The 18,427-nt window shown below is 41.1% G+C and overlaps 1 protein-coding gene across 1 annotated transcript in view; it reads right to left on the reverse strand.

Annotated features, from left to right (window-relative positions):
- Positions 1 to 1,159: 1,159 nt before the first annotated feature.
- Positions 1,160 to 18,427, reverse strand: part of PDZRN3 (PDZ domain containing ring finger 3) — a 129,754-nt gene continuing 112,486 nt past the window's right edge. The window contains exons 4-10 of the mRNA XM_032193966.1: positions 16,781 to 17,031; positions 14,263 to 14,350; positions 7,964 to 8,062; positions 7,140 to 7,202; positions 6,262 to 6,363; positions 5,059 to 5,175; positions 1,160 to 4,211 (exon numbers count right to left, since the gene is read on the reverse strand). Of these exons, the coding sequence (XP_032049857.1) occupies positions 2,661 to 4,211; positions 5,059 to 5,175; positions 6,262 to 6,363; positions 7,140 to 7,202; positions 7,964 to 8,062; positions 14,263 to 14,350; positions 16,781 to 17,031 (2,271 nt within the window). The 3' untranslated portion in view covers positions 1,160 to 2,660. The remainder of the gene's footprint in view (positions 4,212 to 5,058; positions 5,176 to 6,261; positions 6,364 to 7,139; positions 7,203 to 7,963; positions 8,063 to 14,262; positions 14,351 to 16,780; positions 17,032 to 18,427) is intronic.

An 18,427-nucleotide genomic window follows, 5' to 3' on the forward strand; every position in this document is an offset into this window, starting at 1 on the left:
CAAGGCAATGAAAAAGGATGTGAGATAAGGTAACTAACGAAGCTAGAAAAAGTTTTGCATAACTTTTGCCCAGATTTGCAGGATAACTGATGGATTCTGTGAAATTATGTTAATTAACAAACCATAATACTACAGCAGACGTGATTTTTAAGTGACCAAAATAACAAATGCTCAGAGAGGAAAAACTCAAAGGTATCAAAGTAATTCTTGGCCAATAATTTTATTTCAGCATCTTAACAGAATGCAAATCTTATACTGTTGATGCTTTGGTATAATTTCTACACATTCCCAGGTACGTTTCTGCTGTTACACACATGCACGTAATGCTCAGCATTTATCTGACTGATGCCTTAGGAACCCGTTACCTGTGAAGTTTTTCCAGAGGAGCCTATTTGTATGAGGAACAACTTGATTATTTTTCCTCATTAGAGCATTTCAAATCCTACTCTAACATTTCCAGGTAGAATAAAGACAGCTTAAAGGCCTTTTCATGCCTGTTTAGGGATTGTGATTCCACGCTAATTATAGCTCTGCCCGTCCATGTGGATTTCTGAGCTTTAGAAGAAGCAATATCCTGCTAGGGTGCTCCCCTTGTGATTGGGATGAACAGAACAAAAAATCAGAGTAAAGCCGATGTGAGACAGAGATAGGAAGCACCTTATGTTGAAGGCAGCGTGTTGTGAATATCGTACATTATGCTTTTCCTTCTGTGCAACTTGTGATGGTAACCAGCTTCTAGTATGTCAAGTGAATTCCTGGCTCTAGCAAAGTCAGTAGAAAATCTTCCACACACTACAGCAAGACCGGTACGTTGTCCCAAAGGTAAATATCATTCAAAGGTAAATGTACAGAGGATTACTGTTATGAGTGTCAGATTTCAAGGGGCAGTGATGATTTGCAGTGGCTTACGACATATTTTCCTGTATGTAAAATAGCTGACTGTGGAATATGGTAGATATACATTCAATGCTAATTCAGTGCTCAAAGAGAATGGGGGAAAAACCACACGTCTGTTGCTTGCTTCCTGATAACTGGCAAAATAGGCACTGAGAAGCTGTTAATTTCTCCCCTTCCAGCTTTTCACCTCTATCATTCAGGTTATAGTTTTTGCTCATATAGTTATGGTGGAAGAGTTCAGAACAGAGATTTAGAAGGGTTTGGGTGAGAGCTTTTTGTGGCAGCAAGCAAAAAGGAGAAGGGGTGAAGAATCTGGGAGCTATTGATAATGAGTCTAGTTTACCATTTATCCATCAAAAAATCCAATTTATATTTGAATTCTTAATTAGAAATAGAAAAACAGAAAAAGAGTAAGATGCCTTTCTGACATTTACTCTTTATCCTTTTCCCCATCTCTTCTGTTTTAATTTGTATGTTTGATTTAAATCATATATTTAATTTATATATTTGTCTCTTTTTAATGCAAACCCATGCTGTTGTTTGTAGGTCAGTTAAATAAATCATGAAACAAAACAAAACAGGAGAGTAGAAGTCCTGTTTTTTTTTCTCACTTGCAGGTCATCTTAAATGCCTTGTGAGTTTATTATCTGCATTGCTTGATTCTACTTTTCATGTTCCTCTTACTTCCCTCTTGCTTCTTCCCTCTATGTCTCCTTCCCTCAAGAACACCTCCATCCAAAATCCCCCCGAGGTCAGGATGCAGATTTTCCTTCTAGGTGCGACTCGGGCAGGCAGTCCTGGCAGCGCAGGAGCTACGCTCCAGGAAAGGAAACGCAGCATGGCGAAACCAGAAGGGAGTCAGAAGAATGTAAAATTGTTTGAAATATAAAACAATAATTTATTTTACTTCATTTTACTTGTTAACGTTTGTAGCTAATGATGATTTCATGAAACTGCTTTTATAATTCAGTACATTCAAATCTATAAAGCAAACAGTTACTACCATGGGCTTTTCAAATTCCACAAACTGTCTTATATAAACAAATTAGCTGTACATGCACATTTTTCAATAGGTTGCAACATTTGCAAGCATGCTTTAAAATCCTTTAAAGCTGCAGTATACTGTACTTTGCTTCAGGCTTTTCAGATGAAACCTATATACTTTCTTTAGAAACCTTAAAAGGAAAAATGTTTAAATGTTGATCATAACTCTAAAGACTGCTGTTTGATAAATGTTAAATATTACAAGAGAATGACTCCGTTAGGAATTCAATAATTCTGAGTTTAAACCTTGAGCTAAATATTGATAAACAGCACTTGGTGTAGAAGTGAACAACAGCAAAATAGTATCACAAAATATGGTTTCACAAAAAATACATATGTGCAGTTGCTCTTGTGGGGTTTTTGCATTTTTTTAGGCAAAGAAAAGCACGGGTACCTTTTATATGAATATAGTTTAAGCAAATTACCTGTGTAAGTATGGTTAATACATTTCTGATAGTTAAAGGCTTTATGTAAAAGGTAACAAGTAAAAAAGTACAATCAGTATTCCAAAAAGCACTGCTAGTATTGCCTTTGAAGGAGATGGGCAAACTTTCTCTCCACTTCACGGCGGAGATCCTGGCACCCACAGTTGTAGAGTTCAGTATTTGAACTATAAACTCGATGACCGTATCTTATATACAAAAATCTTGCCACATTGAACGAGGCATTGATTTCTACCCCAATGGTAGCGTTTTATGTACATAACTTAGCAATGGTGATTATACAGTAGTCACTGACAGGAAGGAATTGTACACTCGTGTGCCATCCGGTGACTTTGTTCCGTGGGTAAGGAGTTCCTGGATTGTCATCCAATTGTCAAATATTTTTTTATTTCTTTTCTTCATCATTTTTTTGTGGCTCAGTTCAATGATATTCATCTCTTTCTTTTCTTCTGCACCTTGCTGTTCCTTCAAACAATCTAGCCTGCTCTGCATCATGAACTCACGCCTCCTCCTCTGCTCCTTCGCCTTCACTAAATGCTGCTTGCGCTCTTCCTTACTCCAGTACCGGCCCATCTTCATTTCACTTATGGCATCGTCATCGGTAGTCATTCCGCTGCGCTCTTCCTTGATCTTGATGGCACGTTCTCTCAGCAGCCGGTCCCTGACCGGCCTCTTTGTGATGTACCGCGTCCCGTCGCTTCGCACTTTGACTTTCCACTCCATCCTCGGCTCGCTTTGGCTCGCGTTAAAGTCTTTACACATACTCACCAGGCTCATTTGGCTCTGTGCGTACTCCACCGCTGATTTCTGTTGGATCAGCTGCATGTAGCTCTGGTAGTGCTGTGCATGGGCAGGAATATGAGCATGCTTATATGGGGAGTGATGGTACGGGGAGACGTAGGAGCCAGAAGGTTTTTGACCATGCGTAGGGCTTTTGCTTCCATCACTGGCTTTTCTCTCCTTGCTTTCCAGCTGCTTGCCAAGGTCGGGATCTTTAGCAGAGGAATGGCATTTACCAGTGCTGGATTCGTGGCTTTCTGAGCCAGCCAGTAAATTCTTTTGGGAGACGTTGTACGCCACTGCCCCCTCGTTACCTTGACAGTTGACGCCTTCCGCAGTTCTGCGCAGCGAATTGTCAGGGGAAATCTCCAGCGTGAGCGGTGTGCTCCGGCAGCTTTCCCCTGTGTTGTACGCGCTCGAGCTATCCTTGTCAGACTTCTCAGGGAGCTCTGTAATGTCTGAGAGCTCGTGCCTGCGAACGTCGATGCTGGTGTTGTAGTTGCGGAAGCCGCTGTTATGCAGCATCCAGGGCTCCCGGTACTGATCTTTCAGCTGCTGCATTTTATGAGCTCTCACAATATTCAGGCACTCCAGCTCGATATTGCGCAGCTCCTCATTCAGCATCTCCAGCTCTTTGTCAACGCTTTCTTGGTCGCTTTTGCTCATATCCAGAGTGCTGTTATGGTAGTACAGGCTGTAAGGGCTGGCAGACTTCACCTGGCACTTCAGCTCCAGCAGTTCCCGGAATCGCTCACATTCGTCTACGGGGATGCCAAGGAAGTCAACGTCTGTGCAGTCGGCTGAGATGAACGACTCGTTGCTGAACTGCATATCGCCACTTCCGAGGGTGTCGTGACTGTAAGTCAGCTTCTTCTGGCTCCCTAAAGTGTTGGAGGAAGTGGTGTGATCATCGGCATTGTTTTCCTGCTCAGAGCTCTCATCGTTCCGAGTGCTGTCGTCTGTGCGCCCCACGCCGCTGTCCTTCTCGTGCTGGTTAGATAAAATGGTGGCTGTGTCTGTGGTACCACCATCTTCCTCGTGCTTCTTCTAGCAGTAAAGATCAAAAGACAAAGAGAAATTATTGCAAGGCCATAAAATATCTCAGGGTGTTTATTAAATAGTTTTCTTTATGCATCACCTGTTAGACTTTGTGTATCTTTGGCTTTTACTTGTATGGAAAACAAGCTCCATTTTAATAAGAACACATAGAAATGGTGCCTGAAAACACAGCATGCTGTGGATGGCCTTTTCAGCAGAGTTTGAGGTCTGTTTTTCATTTATTTAGCAACAACACTAGAATTCAAATGTTCAAAATTGTACTGTTCCCATTTAGGTGCACAAAAGTATCCAGTTCTACTGTGGTGCCCAGGTAAGAATACACAGATCATGGCAGAACAACAGGGAATCTGGGTCCAAATCTGTGGCCCTGCATAAACTTTGCTATGCAAAGACTTTTTCTTTGCCTTTCTCCCTGTATATATAGACCTCACTTCAGTCATTTGCCTGAGTTCTCCATTTGGATTTTATGGGTTTGGGAGGCAGGCTGTTTTCAGTATGTGTGTGCATATCAGATTGGATGTTTTAGAAGTCAGCTCTCTGCCTGCTCTCTCTATCATATACCTAGCTGCTTCTGTCACTGACCACAGCCAGATGGTGGATTTCTAAGAACTGTGATCATGTTGTCTTAATGGACAAAATAAAAAAGGTAACATTTTAAAACAATTGGATCCCCAAGAAGGTGTTTGTGGATCATTAAGTAATATCTTGATTTTTGCAGGAAGTCTTTTTGCCTTGATCATCATTTGGGACACTAAGTATATTCAGTCAAGCTCAATATTGGAATATTGAGTGCAAGGTGCCGTTTTGACACCACTGCACAACAGAACAGCAGTACCTGCTGGAGCATGCTGGCAGTAAATTGCATTGCCTGGTGGTGCTGCTCCTCTAACATGTCCATGTGCAAGTCATCCAGAAAATCATTTCTGTCATCATCCATCCATCCTTCATCCAGCTATGTGAAAAGGGAGGGAAAAACAAACCAAATGTTATCAAAAGAATGAAGACTGATATAAATTATGTTCCTTTTTGAGGAAAGAGATTGGAAAACCTAAGGGGATTCTTTCCTGTGATGGCAGTGCTGCGTCCTGTGAGGAAGCACACATCCCCTTGTACCAAGTGTGGGCATTGACTGCCCTACCTCCCCCCACAGCCACCTCGACTTCCAACATCATGGTTTTATCTTCATCAGCCCTTTATATGAAACAAAACCAGCCCTTTCATCCCTGGAAATACTTCTAAGCATTGGGGCTGTTTTGGTTTGCACATGATTTGATTAGGATGTATAAAATACTCCAGGGCCCAACGCTTTGAATGCACCACTTGTGAGGCAGCATAAAGGGCCAGAGTGAAAAATGCTTCCTGTGGGTCTGCGAGACTTTTTCCTCCCAACCTCAGCCATCTCCAAGGAAAAGATCAGAAACGTTGAGGCTAACGAGACAGTCATGGGCACGACCCCGTGTCTCTGGGTGCACTGGCGAGGGTTGCTCTCAGCACATGGAGCAAGAGACAGATCAAACAACAGTGCTTGTGGCTGTTTGTTCGGCACTTTTGTTGTGCTAATCCCAGCTTGATAAAGGGATCTGCTTCAACCTTTTATTACAGCTGAGGATGCTTCTTGACAGTCTTTAACTACATTAAGAGACGGCATTATAAAGGACTAAATAATAGGTGTTTTAATGAATGAATAATCAATAGCTATAGGATTTAGAGTTCAGTATATTCTTCATAGCTATGGCTTGAGACCATCCATAATACCGCACACCGATGTTTGTAATAGCATTGCAGCATACATAAATCACTGAACTTCTTATAAATTGGATTTTAATACAAAACATATATAGAAGCATTGTGACTGCTGAATTCCATTATTTTAGACCATATATATATTTAGTCAAGAGGTATAATAGGCTTTTAGGTAGACATGGTAGATTTAGGTAGGTTAAAATTCTTCAAAAGATGGGAACAACTTTTTATAAAAAAGCTAGTCTTTAATTAAGACTCAAGAGGTTGTATTTATTTATTGCTGTTGTTACAGTACCTGAATTTCTGGTCTTGCAACGAGTAAGGAGATATTCTTGCTCTCTTCACTGGTGAGAAGTGCCACAGCTTCTTCTCGGTTCTGTACCTCTATGCCATTGATCTTTAAAGGAAAGAGCAGCAGAGTGAAATCATTTCACATGGATAGAGAGGGAGCAGAGTCAGCTCTGGGTGGAAAGGAAGATCCTCGAGTGGGGCAGGTGGGCTGTGAACACCCTTCCCAAAGGCTACGTGGGATGAATACCTCTGCTTGCGTTAGTCTCTGTGCAGAAGACAGACTGCTTCTGCCAAAAGCCCTGTGGTGTAGGGCTGCACTGGGAAGGCTCCTCATCCTGGCATACAGGAGTGGGGCTCAGCCTGCTGAACAACTATCAGCAACCCCCTAAATTGGGCTGCCCAGAGAGATTCTGCAAAGGGGAGCAATTGCTTGGGCCAAAATGGAGTGTTCCTGTTTCAGAAGGAAGGCTTAAAAGTGGCAGTGTATCAGAGTATGTGACGAAAGCGGATGAAGTCTGCTGACAAAATGATTAGCCTGGAGAGCAGGGCTAACATAGGGCTTTACCTGGCCAGGAACATCAAAATCTGGCTGATTTTGATCTGACTAGCAAAGGAAAGGAAACGTCTTCAGAAAGGTAAAAGGAGCTGTATGAATTTTGAACAGAACTGTAGGAGCAACCTGCTCTGGTGGGAGGTGTCCCTGCCCTTGGCAGTGGGGTTGGAACCGGATGATCTTTAAGGTCCCTTCCAACCCAAACCACTCCATGAATACCAATTTGAAAGGAACGATTTGTAAAAATACAATAAAATAAATTAACAGAATTTAAATGGTTGTGGCAGGTTATAGTGTGTCAGCAGGCTTTTGAACATTTACACACGTACTTGAATAATGCGATCCCCTTCTCGGAGCCGACCGTCTTTGGCAGCAATACTGTTGGGATCAATCTACAAAATAAGAGAAATGTAAACATTTTGGAGGTTTTAGAGCTCTGCCTTTTACTTCCCATTGTAAATCCAGTATTGGTGCTATGACTGATGTGATAAACTCATTAGTGATTACAAGACTTTTCCTCGCTTATGTAAGGCAAAATGAAATGCAGGTCAAAATAGTTAAGTTAAAATCAAAACATTTCTTCCTGAGCCTTCTGAAGGTTGTGTACTTGAACATTTTTTCCACTCTATTTCTTAAGAAGCAGGGACAATTTTTAATTTTCTTTGGTTCTAGCATTATAATCTGGTGCAGAGTTTCTTAATGTCATTGGAGATAAGTTGTAATTAAGGAAAAATCATGCCAATATGCATTACATCACCCTTAAACCTATCATACCATGTCACTCTTAGAGAAGAATGGTGAGAAGAGAAATAAATGGGAAACACTGTAGGAAAATGCTTGCTATTTCAGGGGTCAAACTTATCTTTTGATGTGCTCTGCACTGAAATCTAGGAAAAAACCAAAACGTGTTCACCCTGCTTCTTCTGTCTTTGCTCTCTCCACCTTCTCATTGAAGTCAGTAGGAGTTTGACTTCAATGGATGCAGGATTTCACGCAGTTTGGAGGAAAGGAAAAATAATTAGATTTCTTCCAAGTACTGCATGCTGGCTGTTTTTTTGACTATGGTACAAACAGAAGCAGGGATGTGTCTTAAATGCCCAGCACTGCAGGTCAGAAGACAAATTTTATCTTGTGGAGATCAGCTCAGTCTTACCTCACTCACATAAATACCAATGTCATCCTCATCATCCGTTCGGTAACATACAGTAAGGCCAAGCTTGTCCTGGCTGTTCACTCTATGCAAATCTACTTCCTGAGGTTAAAAAAATAAAAAAGAAAAGAAAAAGACATTGTCAGTGAGACACCGGTGACTGATGGAAGCAATTTTTCAAATACAATGAAAATATTTTGCTTAAGTGATATAGTAGATCTCTTTTCATTTTATTGTGTAGACCAGGTTAACTTACTGAGCAAAACGTGATTATATGCAGACAATCAATGCTTGGGGCTTTTTTGACCCTCCAATCAATATAAAGTCATTTTGAAAATAGACCTTTTATTGATCTTAAAGAAGAAAAATTGCCTATATTTCATGTAGTGGTAAGACTTCAAATGCTAAAATACTTATAAAGTATGATTTCAATATTTGCCACAGCTGATATATATTTTCTTATAAGCAGGGAAATTTTCTTGCTTTTCAGAGAGAAATATAATACTGGATTACCTTAACTTGTGTAATTTTCATGAAATGCTGTAATAAGTTTCTCCGAGGTGTGACTGAAGATCAATATATTGTCAGCAAAGGATTCAGCATTGTAAGAGAAATACAGTAAGTGCTTCGATATCTTGCAAGGGTGTGGTTCGAGCAGGTCATGCTTTATCATTCCACTGCTCTGTGGTGGTCGTGTCAGCCTTGGAGACATTTAAGCCATCTTAAAAATACATGGTTTTCCTCTAGGCTTTTGCCTCAAAGATTTTAGCTGGGTTACTTTTTTTCCTGTTTCCTGCTGCTCTGTGATACTGGATGGTATAAAAGGGCTGTAAAAGCCCTGGAGACACCCCACGGAGCTGTGGGATGCTCCTGGCTGGCGTGCAGTCCACGTACCCATCCACACCATCAGCTCTCAGCTTTGCTTTTCCCTTCGGAGGGACATCCCCGCACCCTAAGGACCCTCGGGAGCCCAACACACTTAACCAGCTTATTGCATCGGTCCTCAGGATGCTTCCTCGGGGAAGAAGGATGGTTTGTCATAGGTAGAAAAGTTGTAGCAAGAGTAGTGTTTTTTATTCCCCTTAAGGATTGCCTGGCAGTGAGCAAAGCTTTGAAAAGGGCCCCACGTTGTGCCTTACACCCATCAGAACGCATTACTGGGAAGGGATGGAGTGGGACCAGGCGGGTGGGGCAGAGGGACACGTGTTGAGAAAGGGGACACAGCCCCTGAGCGAGCCTGGGGCCATCCCTGCTGGGGCCAGACCCTGCTGCACTGCGAGGCACCGAGCGCTTGTGCTTGGGCCTCTGCTGCAGCGGAGAAGTCCCGATAACACGATTCATTATTTGTGAACGTCTCTTCTGTTTTGACCCGAGCTGTGCCATTTGTACGGGGCGAGACAATAAAACAAGCTGATATGAATAATTTATTGGCATGTCTAGATGACAGCTGCCAAGATCAGCAATCTCATGTTATTTACTTGTCAACATGTGTAATTTCTTTTTTTCCAAGAAACGTAGCTGTAAATGTCAGTGACATTTCAGATGGTATTTAAATGGTTTCAATCAATAGTATCCATGGTGAACTGCTGCTCTTTTTCTCCCTCTTTTGTTACTTACTGCTTGAACACAATGCTTTAATAGTGAGGCTTTTTTTTTTTTTCTTCTAGATTTCTAAAGCTTTTGGGGTTTTCTAGAGAGGAGGTTTAAAAACTCTTCAGTAGAAAAGATGAGACAAAGTGGATTGACAAAGCGATTCTGATCTCAGTTGTTGTGTTTAATCCCTGGGAGTACCACTGCAATCAATGCGTTTATTCTGGATGAAATTGTGGTGTGAATTAGGGACGAGTTGGGAGTGTGTTGAGTTGGGCCTAATTGAGGCCTAGAAAGAATCCTTTATTTCCTGCACGCTTTAACATGAAGATTTTGGGTCTTAAAGAAGATTCTTATATAGATTGCTCATTTGAAAGCAGCACAATGAAATAATGGCAAGAAACTAGCGCTGTAGCTCTTTATGACGTTTGTCAGACTGGTGGTGGTAGTGTCTAAAAAAACAAGTTATGGTGGCTTTGGTCGTTATTGAAACAGATCCTGCTTAAACACAAACACTTGGAGAGGACGGAGCAAGCTATTAATTTCTAACCTACCTGCAGAATGTTTTGGAAAACAATAGGTGTTTTTTCCAACAGTGCACAAGTATGAAGAGTGTTATAATAATTGAACATTAAGTATGGGTTTACATTTAAAATGCATCAAGACACACATGCTTTAAAAACGTGCTCACAAATGAAGCACCAAAAAAATAAAGCAAACAAAAAATTGTTGGAGCAGGTGTTTAGAACCTGAATTTTTATGAGCAACTCGTTGACGTACTTACCCTTGGGTACAGTCCTTGGGTAGGAACAGAATAACTTGGTTTGATACTACCCTAATATGATAATTTTGTGTACTTGAAGGTAGGAACAGCTGCTTTCTACAGGTCTTTGCGTCAATAGCGTTTTAATATAATCATAAAGGTTTGAAATATTTGAGAGATAAAAGTGAGCAATTCCAGTTGGAGTTGGAGAATCAGCTCCAGAGTCTTCAAAGGAAAGGTTATTTCCCATGTTCAGAGTGGGATTTGTATAATGCACAGATACATGAAAGGGAAAACTAGAACAGACAATTGGCATCTGCAAGTACAGCTACTGTGGTAGCTTGTGTAATTGTACCAGGAATTAATTAAGCTCTAGGAATTAATGTGGGCCTAAAGACCGTTGAAGGAGTAACCAGACTTGCCATTTCTTACTCTTCACTCTTTGGTGTTGCGCTCCAGGACAGCCCAAGGACCTGATCCTGTGAGCCCGTAGCCTTATGTGCTCCTGCTGCAGGTGAAGGCACCACGTGCACAGCAGTGACTGGGTTGTGTCCAAAGCCCTTGCTCAGCACCTGCTCTGTCAGGTTAGTCTGCTGTGCCATCCATCCAGCATGAGATGAAGGAATATCAGTGCTCTGCTGGGGCTCCAGAACTATCATAGTGAGCTCTGCACAGGATCCTGACCGCACTATGAAATGCATCAGCCACCTACCTCGCAGGAGGGATACACTGACGTTTGTCAACACCCGCTCCTGATCTGCAGAAATTAGTGAGCAGACAACGGTGGTAATGCACAAAGTGTGGCAGTGGCAGAGGCTGTGCTGATACGACTGATGTAAAAACTTCACATATGATTTAACTTCTACACACACTTAAAATCTTCTGCTTCTTTAGATCAGGTAAAAGGACATCATTTTGAGAGATGTCCAAGAGAAACATTTGTATGCTATTCCCAAAACAAGTCTGTGCAGGAGAATTGTTTGATTCTCAGCTGCATATCAGATGCAGCCCAAGAGGGCTCGAGGGGCTAGCAGCTGAAACCCATGTGGCATTTGTAGTGAGGCAAGAAGAAATGAGCGTGCACTGTGACATTGTACCTGCAACTGCTCAGGAGAATAGATTAGGAGTAAGTGGTAATAGTAAATTAACCTCTATAAACTCAAAAGATCCTTCATTTGCAACAGATTATTAAACTATTGTACTGATGATTTAAAATTATGGCCTTCCTATAAATTTATAAAAATCCAAGTCTTTTCTCTAACAAGGCAAAAATGAGCAGTAGAAAATTGGAATGAGTGGACAATGATGGGTAAAAAAAAAAGAGAGTTCAAACATTCAGCAAGCATTGTCCAAAGCTTGGACAGTAAGTACTTTGCCCTTTTGTCTGTCTCTATAAAAAGCTTTTTTTTTATTTTATTATTTTTTTTATTTTTTTTCTCCTGCGCTGACTTCTGAGATACCTGGCCCACAGGGCCTACTTTTCATCAATAGGTTTCACCGAGGAAAGAATGGCAGAGAAATAAATATTCCACTATTTCCTTTTATACTGTGTGGGGGCTTCTTTTGGTAACTGTTGCTTTTATAGCAGAAGGAAAAATCTTGTCTTGAATTGAATCAGTTCTCTACTCAGAAAGGAAATGGGACCGATAGGCTGCTTGGGTATCAGGGGGGTGAAGGCAGCAAGTCGGATGTGAGAGGACAAGTCCCCTTCTTGATTTAGAGTGTTCTTCGTAATCTCAGAAAATGAGCACACTGAGAAAGCCCTCACTTAGGGCACATGCTTGTTGGAATAAAAATATTAGCGCATAATGCTGCTGGGGAAGCCTGGAGTGATATTATTCGTCCTTTATGAACCCAAAATGACTTCTGGCTGGGCCTCTGTGAAAAACAAATGTACTTTTAATTTATAATAGAATCTAGGAATGGAATAGAATTCAGGATTTAGTCCTTCTTTCCTTGTGGCATATAAACTTGAAAAAAAAAAAAAGAGAAAGTATTTATTTGTTTTTTTGGAGTAGGGAATATATGGCAGTTACCTCTGAGTCCTCGGTTTTAAGATAAATGTTGAGAGAAAACTGAGAACACAATTTGGTGCCTTGGCAGTACTACCAGCATAAATTCCTTCCTACAGACTATTTACATTAGCAGCTTGTTGTGAACTCGGGTGTTTCGCTGTTTTTTGTCTTGTTTACTTGGTACAAATCACCAACCAGTCAGTTGTAGATCATATAAGTTTAGATGAGGAGTTTCTGATTTAAATTCAAAGCACATTTTATGGACATAGAGACCCAGAAGGCTGCCTTGATGGCTTTCTTACTTTAGGCATTCCTGCTGCAGTCAATGAAACAGTGCCTTTGTGGTCTTTTAAAGCGTATCTATCAAAAGGCAAACAAAAAGCAACTAGCCAGTTGAGTCCCTGTTAGCACTTTGACCTTACCATTGATCATAGTCGCTACAATTTGAACAAGAATCTTTAGTGGTTTTTAAGAAATACTATTAGGCTACAGAGACTTTTCTAATGTTCATCTCCCTGTGTTACTGAGCTGATCACCTTTTGCCATCAAGTACTATATCAATGTCAAAATTATTAATGTTGTGGTTTAAGCCATATTAACGTCTGGCTACTGAAGTGCGTGTGTTTAAACTGTTTTCAGCTCAACTAGTTGACCTTCTAATGGAGGCAATACAATTTATCCACAATACTAAATTTCCTAAAAGATAGGTTTTGAAAAGACACTGGCAGAAAGTACTAATTTGGTCTGCATTTTCTCTTAAGACTGAAATCTATATTGTATTTGGTTTTATTTAAGGAAAAAAAAGCACTTGTTTGTAAAGGAAAGCCTTGAACAGGGCTTGTTTTACTGGCACGTTGATTTTGTCCTGACTTCTATTTGGGTTTGTATACAGAGATGAATTACTACCAGATCTGCAGATTTGAAGGCAGCTTGCAAACCGTTTGTGAGGATTGAGGCCTTGATCCTGCAAACATTTTTACAGGAGGGAACAACTTCATGCTCATAGAATGACCAAACCTTGCTCTCATTGAAGCTGTTGATAAATGTGTTGCTGATTTAAACAGGACTACAGATAGGTCAGCATCACTCACTCTGACAGCGTCCTTAGCAGGACCAGGATCTAAGAAATCAGTAGTGCAAGCAAGCTAGGAGTAAACCATTCACTTACTGATAACCATGAATGTATTATCTGGATCAGACATTGCTGGCAGTATATAGAAGTAACGAGATACTTTACTGTTATTTATTGTAAACAATTAAAAGCATCTCAGTGGGTCAGTGCTGCTCAAGTTGCAGCACTAGTTGCAGAGCTAAAGCCAACGATTTGTGTGTTGTACTCTGAAGGGCTGGGGACAGGTTATTAAAACTAAGAACAAGAAAACTGAAAATGAACTTGCATGTCTTCATGTCTGGTTCTTTTATTATCTATAGTTTTATACGTATCCTTATGTAACTTTTGTAATGAAAAAGGGAGGAACAGGTTAGGATAGTGGCAGATCTATTCTGGTCTTGTCTTGTAAACTTAAAATACTTCTAAATAGTATGATCAAGAACATGTTTCTCAGCTAGGGAATATTTAAGGGAAACTCGCACATTTTTACTGTGAGTGTGTGGAATAGGTCCTGCCATTCAGCAAACTTGCAAAGTCTTCGAGATTTTTGGAAAGTCGAAATCTGCATAGTTTTACAGAATTTAACTGATGGAATTAATGAATTCGTTATTTTAGTTTGTTAGCTGAAGATCTGGCTCATAGCACACAGTTAAGTACGTTGCTAAAGGTATCATTATGGTTTGCAGTCTGCAAAGTAACCAAGGAGCAATGTTACTACAAATAACTGCTTTAAAGTGTCTTTTCGCTTACATAAAGATATAAAGACCATGACATGCACATGTTAAACTTTCAGTAAATGAAGTGGTTACTAAACATGACGTACCTCCAGTTCTAACTCATCTCGGTCCATTTCTTGATGAATTCCTCCCATGTAGTCATTTGGATCATAGTACTCGTGCACTGATGGATGGCTGGGAAAAAAAAAAAAAAGATGTTTTAGGATAGCACTCAGTGCTTTAGCTAGGATAATCCCTTCCAAGCTTATAGCAAGTTGTCATGAAACAGACTAACAACTAAACCAAGAAGTTGCATGGGGTTAATTATATATACTGTACTACTTTTATACCAATAAACGCATTAGACAAAACTATGTGTATTATAAGAAGTATCTGAAACATTTGACACCTGATGATGAATGAGAAACTTGTAAAGAGTCTTAACAGTTGCTTAGGGATTTTTCTCCAAATATAGCGCTGACTTGGGGAAAAATGTAGAGGGAATGGTGGCAAAACAGGATAATGGGCATGAGGTGACACAGCCAAGTGGGCAGATATTTGCCAGGGTGTAGGATGAGAAGGAATATGGGATTATTTGTGAGCTCAGGTCATTTGCAGAGATGCACACAGAATCATCCTTGCCTGCCTGCATGGTATTTTTTCTTTGCCTTACAGAGACAAAATTGTATCAAATCAAGTATTATAAAAATAATTTGCCACCCAGCTATTTGGATTTAAATCAACAGCATTTGTTGATTGACTTGAATGCAACAGGCTGTGCATAATGATTTAAATAGTACTTAAATATGCACCACTCTTTTCATGCTGCCATTCATTGTTGGCGTGATGCTTTTTACAACTTGAGCTCTCCGACAGCTTCACTATCTACACTTTGCAAGTTTAAGCAGTGTAATTCTTTTGTGATCTCTCTTTTATATGCTGCAATTTTATATCTCCTTTTAATTCTCTGTTAACTAGATACATGCTTCTGTGTAAGTGTGAGGCTATTTAAGTAACAGCATCTGCTAAGTGGTTAAGTCACCCAAGTTGCTCTATGCAGGCTACATTTATTTAAATGGAATTTGGAAAAAAATGACATGAAACGTTAAGGAGGCTTTAGGCAGACTCCATAAACCTGCATTACTTTTTGTTTGCTTGCACTTGCTGGGTAAGAGCGTGCTTTAAAAGCTGTCTGACTGCCCTGGGATGGAGGGATGGCAGTGAGGCAGGCTGCGTGGTTAAGACCAACACCTAGAGCTCAAAGTGAGGCCAGCAGTTGGAACCTGTGTCTAATGGTCATGGGGCAATACGAAGCTACTTGATAGCACTGAGCTGCTATTATGCACGCGTGTTGCAACCTAAATGATTTCTCATGAATTAATCTTTGCCATGTTCCTAATGTGTTTGGTTTCACAGCTGGAAAGTCACAGGTAGCTGACGAGGTACTGAAAACCCCTCCTGCATATATCTTTGGGGGTCTGCAGGGTAGGTGCTCCAAGAATAAGTGTCCTCTCCGCAGTGCCCTAAGCTGCACTGCCTGTTCTCTGCAAACACACTCAAGTCTAGCCATTTGTCAAGCATTTCCACTAATACATGCAGCTGTGCTTGAATTTTCAATGGGCTGGGAATAGGTGGCAATGCAGTGATGTGATTGAACCACCTTTCAAGTAATCAGCGCTGGGAGTCATGAAAGGAATACACGCTGCACACAGAGGCTCAGCTCCCAGCTGAACGTGCGGATGTTAACATGCCATAAAAGTCACCCAGGAGCAGCACAGGGTCGGTGCCTGTTTGTAGTCAGATCCTATTTCCTAGGAGCACTGACAGCGATGTCCGGAGGGGCGTGCTGGGGGGTGTTTGTGTGCTGCTGCTCACAGCTCAGGCTCCCGGTGGGGCTCTGTTCAGAGCCAGGACGTGCACGGCTCACAGGCTGCCACGCACAACAACTGAGACGCTGAGAATCTTTTCAATTACTTTTGACTTTGTGGAGGTATGTGGCAAGACAAGAGGCAATTTGCATGGATTCCTCGGGGAGCTGTTTTCCTCTGGAACAGCATGTGAGGGCGTGGTGTGTGTGCGCCAGGAGATAATTGTCATTTTTATTTGTACGTACAAAAGCATCAAGCTACCATTAACAATAATTAAAATTTGATTCTAAAACATCCATGACAGCACTGGTAAGTAATTTTAGTCCTAGAAAATAATTTATTTGAGTAACATCGCTGCAGGGTTATAATAAAGTAATTAATACACTGGAACAGAATGTAGCGACTCTTAGCATTACACAATTTATGGCAGCCATAAAAAATAAAGTTAAAACATAAGCAACCCAAAGAGGCAGTGAGAGGAATTACAAGAAGCAATAACTTTATCCATCAAATGCCAACAAAAAATGAGCTTTATGAGGCCGTGTTGTGACTCAGTGGCATTACTCATGTGAGTAATGGCTGGCTAATGTGTAGAAAAAGTGAAAATGCTTTGAGTTATGGTTCAGTGGTGTATGGATTCTGGCTACTTCTGGGAGTACACAGTCACCAGCAAGTAAAGGTGAGTTTGTGCACTACTTCTAACATGCCACGTTAAGGAATGCAAGGATTTTCAAGTGCTTCATGAACCATTACTTACTCTTCAGGTAGGAGGTACGGGTCCAGCACAGAGACCGGTGGCGTAGGTGAGCCCATCTTGCTTAGAGCCATGATGTGTTCAAAAGTGATATCGGTCTGCGTGCCCACATCGACCAGCTGGGACTCGTGAGGAGTGAAGATCTTGGTGCGTGGGGTTCTCCTCAGGACCTGCACCACGATGGGCTCCTTGGCGGTTTTGAAGGCTTCCACTGCCTGCTCATGTGTTGCCTTAGATAAATCCTTCCCATTGACCTACGAGAGAGAAAAAAGCAGAACATGGAGAGAAACAGTCAGCAAGTGGAGGATAGCTTTGTCAGTCCTGTTAGTTTAAAAGGCTCAGCTTCACCTAAGCTTACATTCAGCAAGTACTAGGAACTATTTATGCAGTGTTATGCATCTCTTTTTCCCTTATCACAGGAATGACGTAACAAATCCTGTGCTCTGCTTTTTGTTTTAATTCGTAGATTCCATTGGGCTCACTCTTTTAGCTAAAGTACAGACCGGCATCCCATTTGTTTCTTGCAGATTAGAAATCCCTCAGTCCTTGCTCAAACAAAAAAAGTTCTTGATTCTCCTGTAATATGTCTTTGTAAAAAAAAATTAATTACTATTATTATTATTTTTTAAATCATTTAACCTCATTACAGAACTGTTGGCAGAAGAATCGCAATTACAGAGCTAGATATCAACGTGTACCAGTGTATGATAAACACCTTTTCAGATGAAATGTCATAGAAGTACCAGAAGTACCTGGTATCATCACAATAAAACCTGCACTGAAGGGTGGGCTTGGACATCATACTGAGATAGGAAATAGAAAAAATAAGAAAGACCCAATCATGGATGCTTTTTCAGAATCACTTTTTGTCTCTGTAGCTTGGCCGTTTCCCATCCCCAGGTCTTACCACCATTACCTGGTTGCACGAACACTTACACAAAGCAGAAGACCTTTACTAAACACGACTGAGAGACCCAACCCAGAAGTACCAGTGCTAGGCATGCCAGACTCTGGAAGATGGGGGTCTGAGGTGAGAATTTGAACACAGACCACTCATATCTCCAAGGAGTAGTGAAGGCCCTGTTCATTGCACCAAAACCCAGATCAGGGTCACATCCTTGGCAAGCAAAGAGATCTTTCCTGATCCAGATCCAGATTGCTGATCCAGACCAAGGTCCTGAGTACTATACCACACCAGCTTCTAGAATATGATTTAAAACTCTAAACAAAACATCCTGCTGCTGGTAGCTTTGCTTTTATCAGAGAGCACTTAGTTCACACCGTGCTCTGCCACGTTTAGTCCCATTACAGTAAGTGGGACCACTTGCAGAGCACCATTACTCAGTGCACTAACTGAATTTAGCCCATGCTTAATGTTTCGCTTGCAGCAAGAAGCTGGGCAATAATAAAGAGGGTTAACTTGAGTGCAGAATCGATTGAAAAGGCTAAATTCCTTCTGAATTACCTTGTGCACGTAACACTTATTATGCTGTCATCTTTGGTTTATCTTAGGGGGGCGATGACACCAGTTTTTTTTGTTGAGCCAGCTGAGAAGGGGAGGTGTTAGCATTGCATTTGCATTGCACAAACAGTTGTATTGACCGCAATCGCTCACAGTAATGCACAGCATGTAAAGTTTGGCCTGGTCAA

Source organism: Aythya fuligula, chromosome 10, assembly GCF_009819795.1.
Source record: "Aythya fuligula isolate bAytFul2 chromosome 10, bAytFul2.pri, whole genome shotgun sequence".
Lineage (NCBI taxonomy): Eukaryota > Metazoa > Chordata > Aves > Anseriformes > Anatidae > Aythya > Aythya fuligula.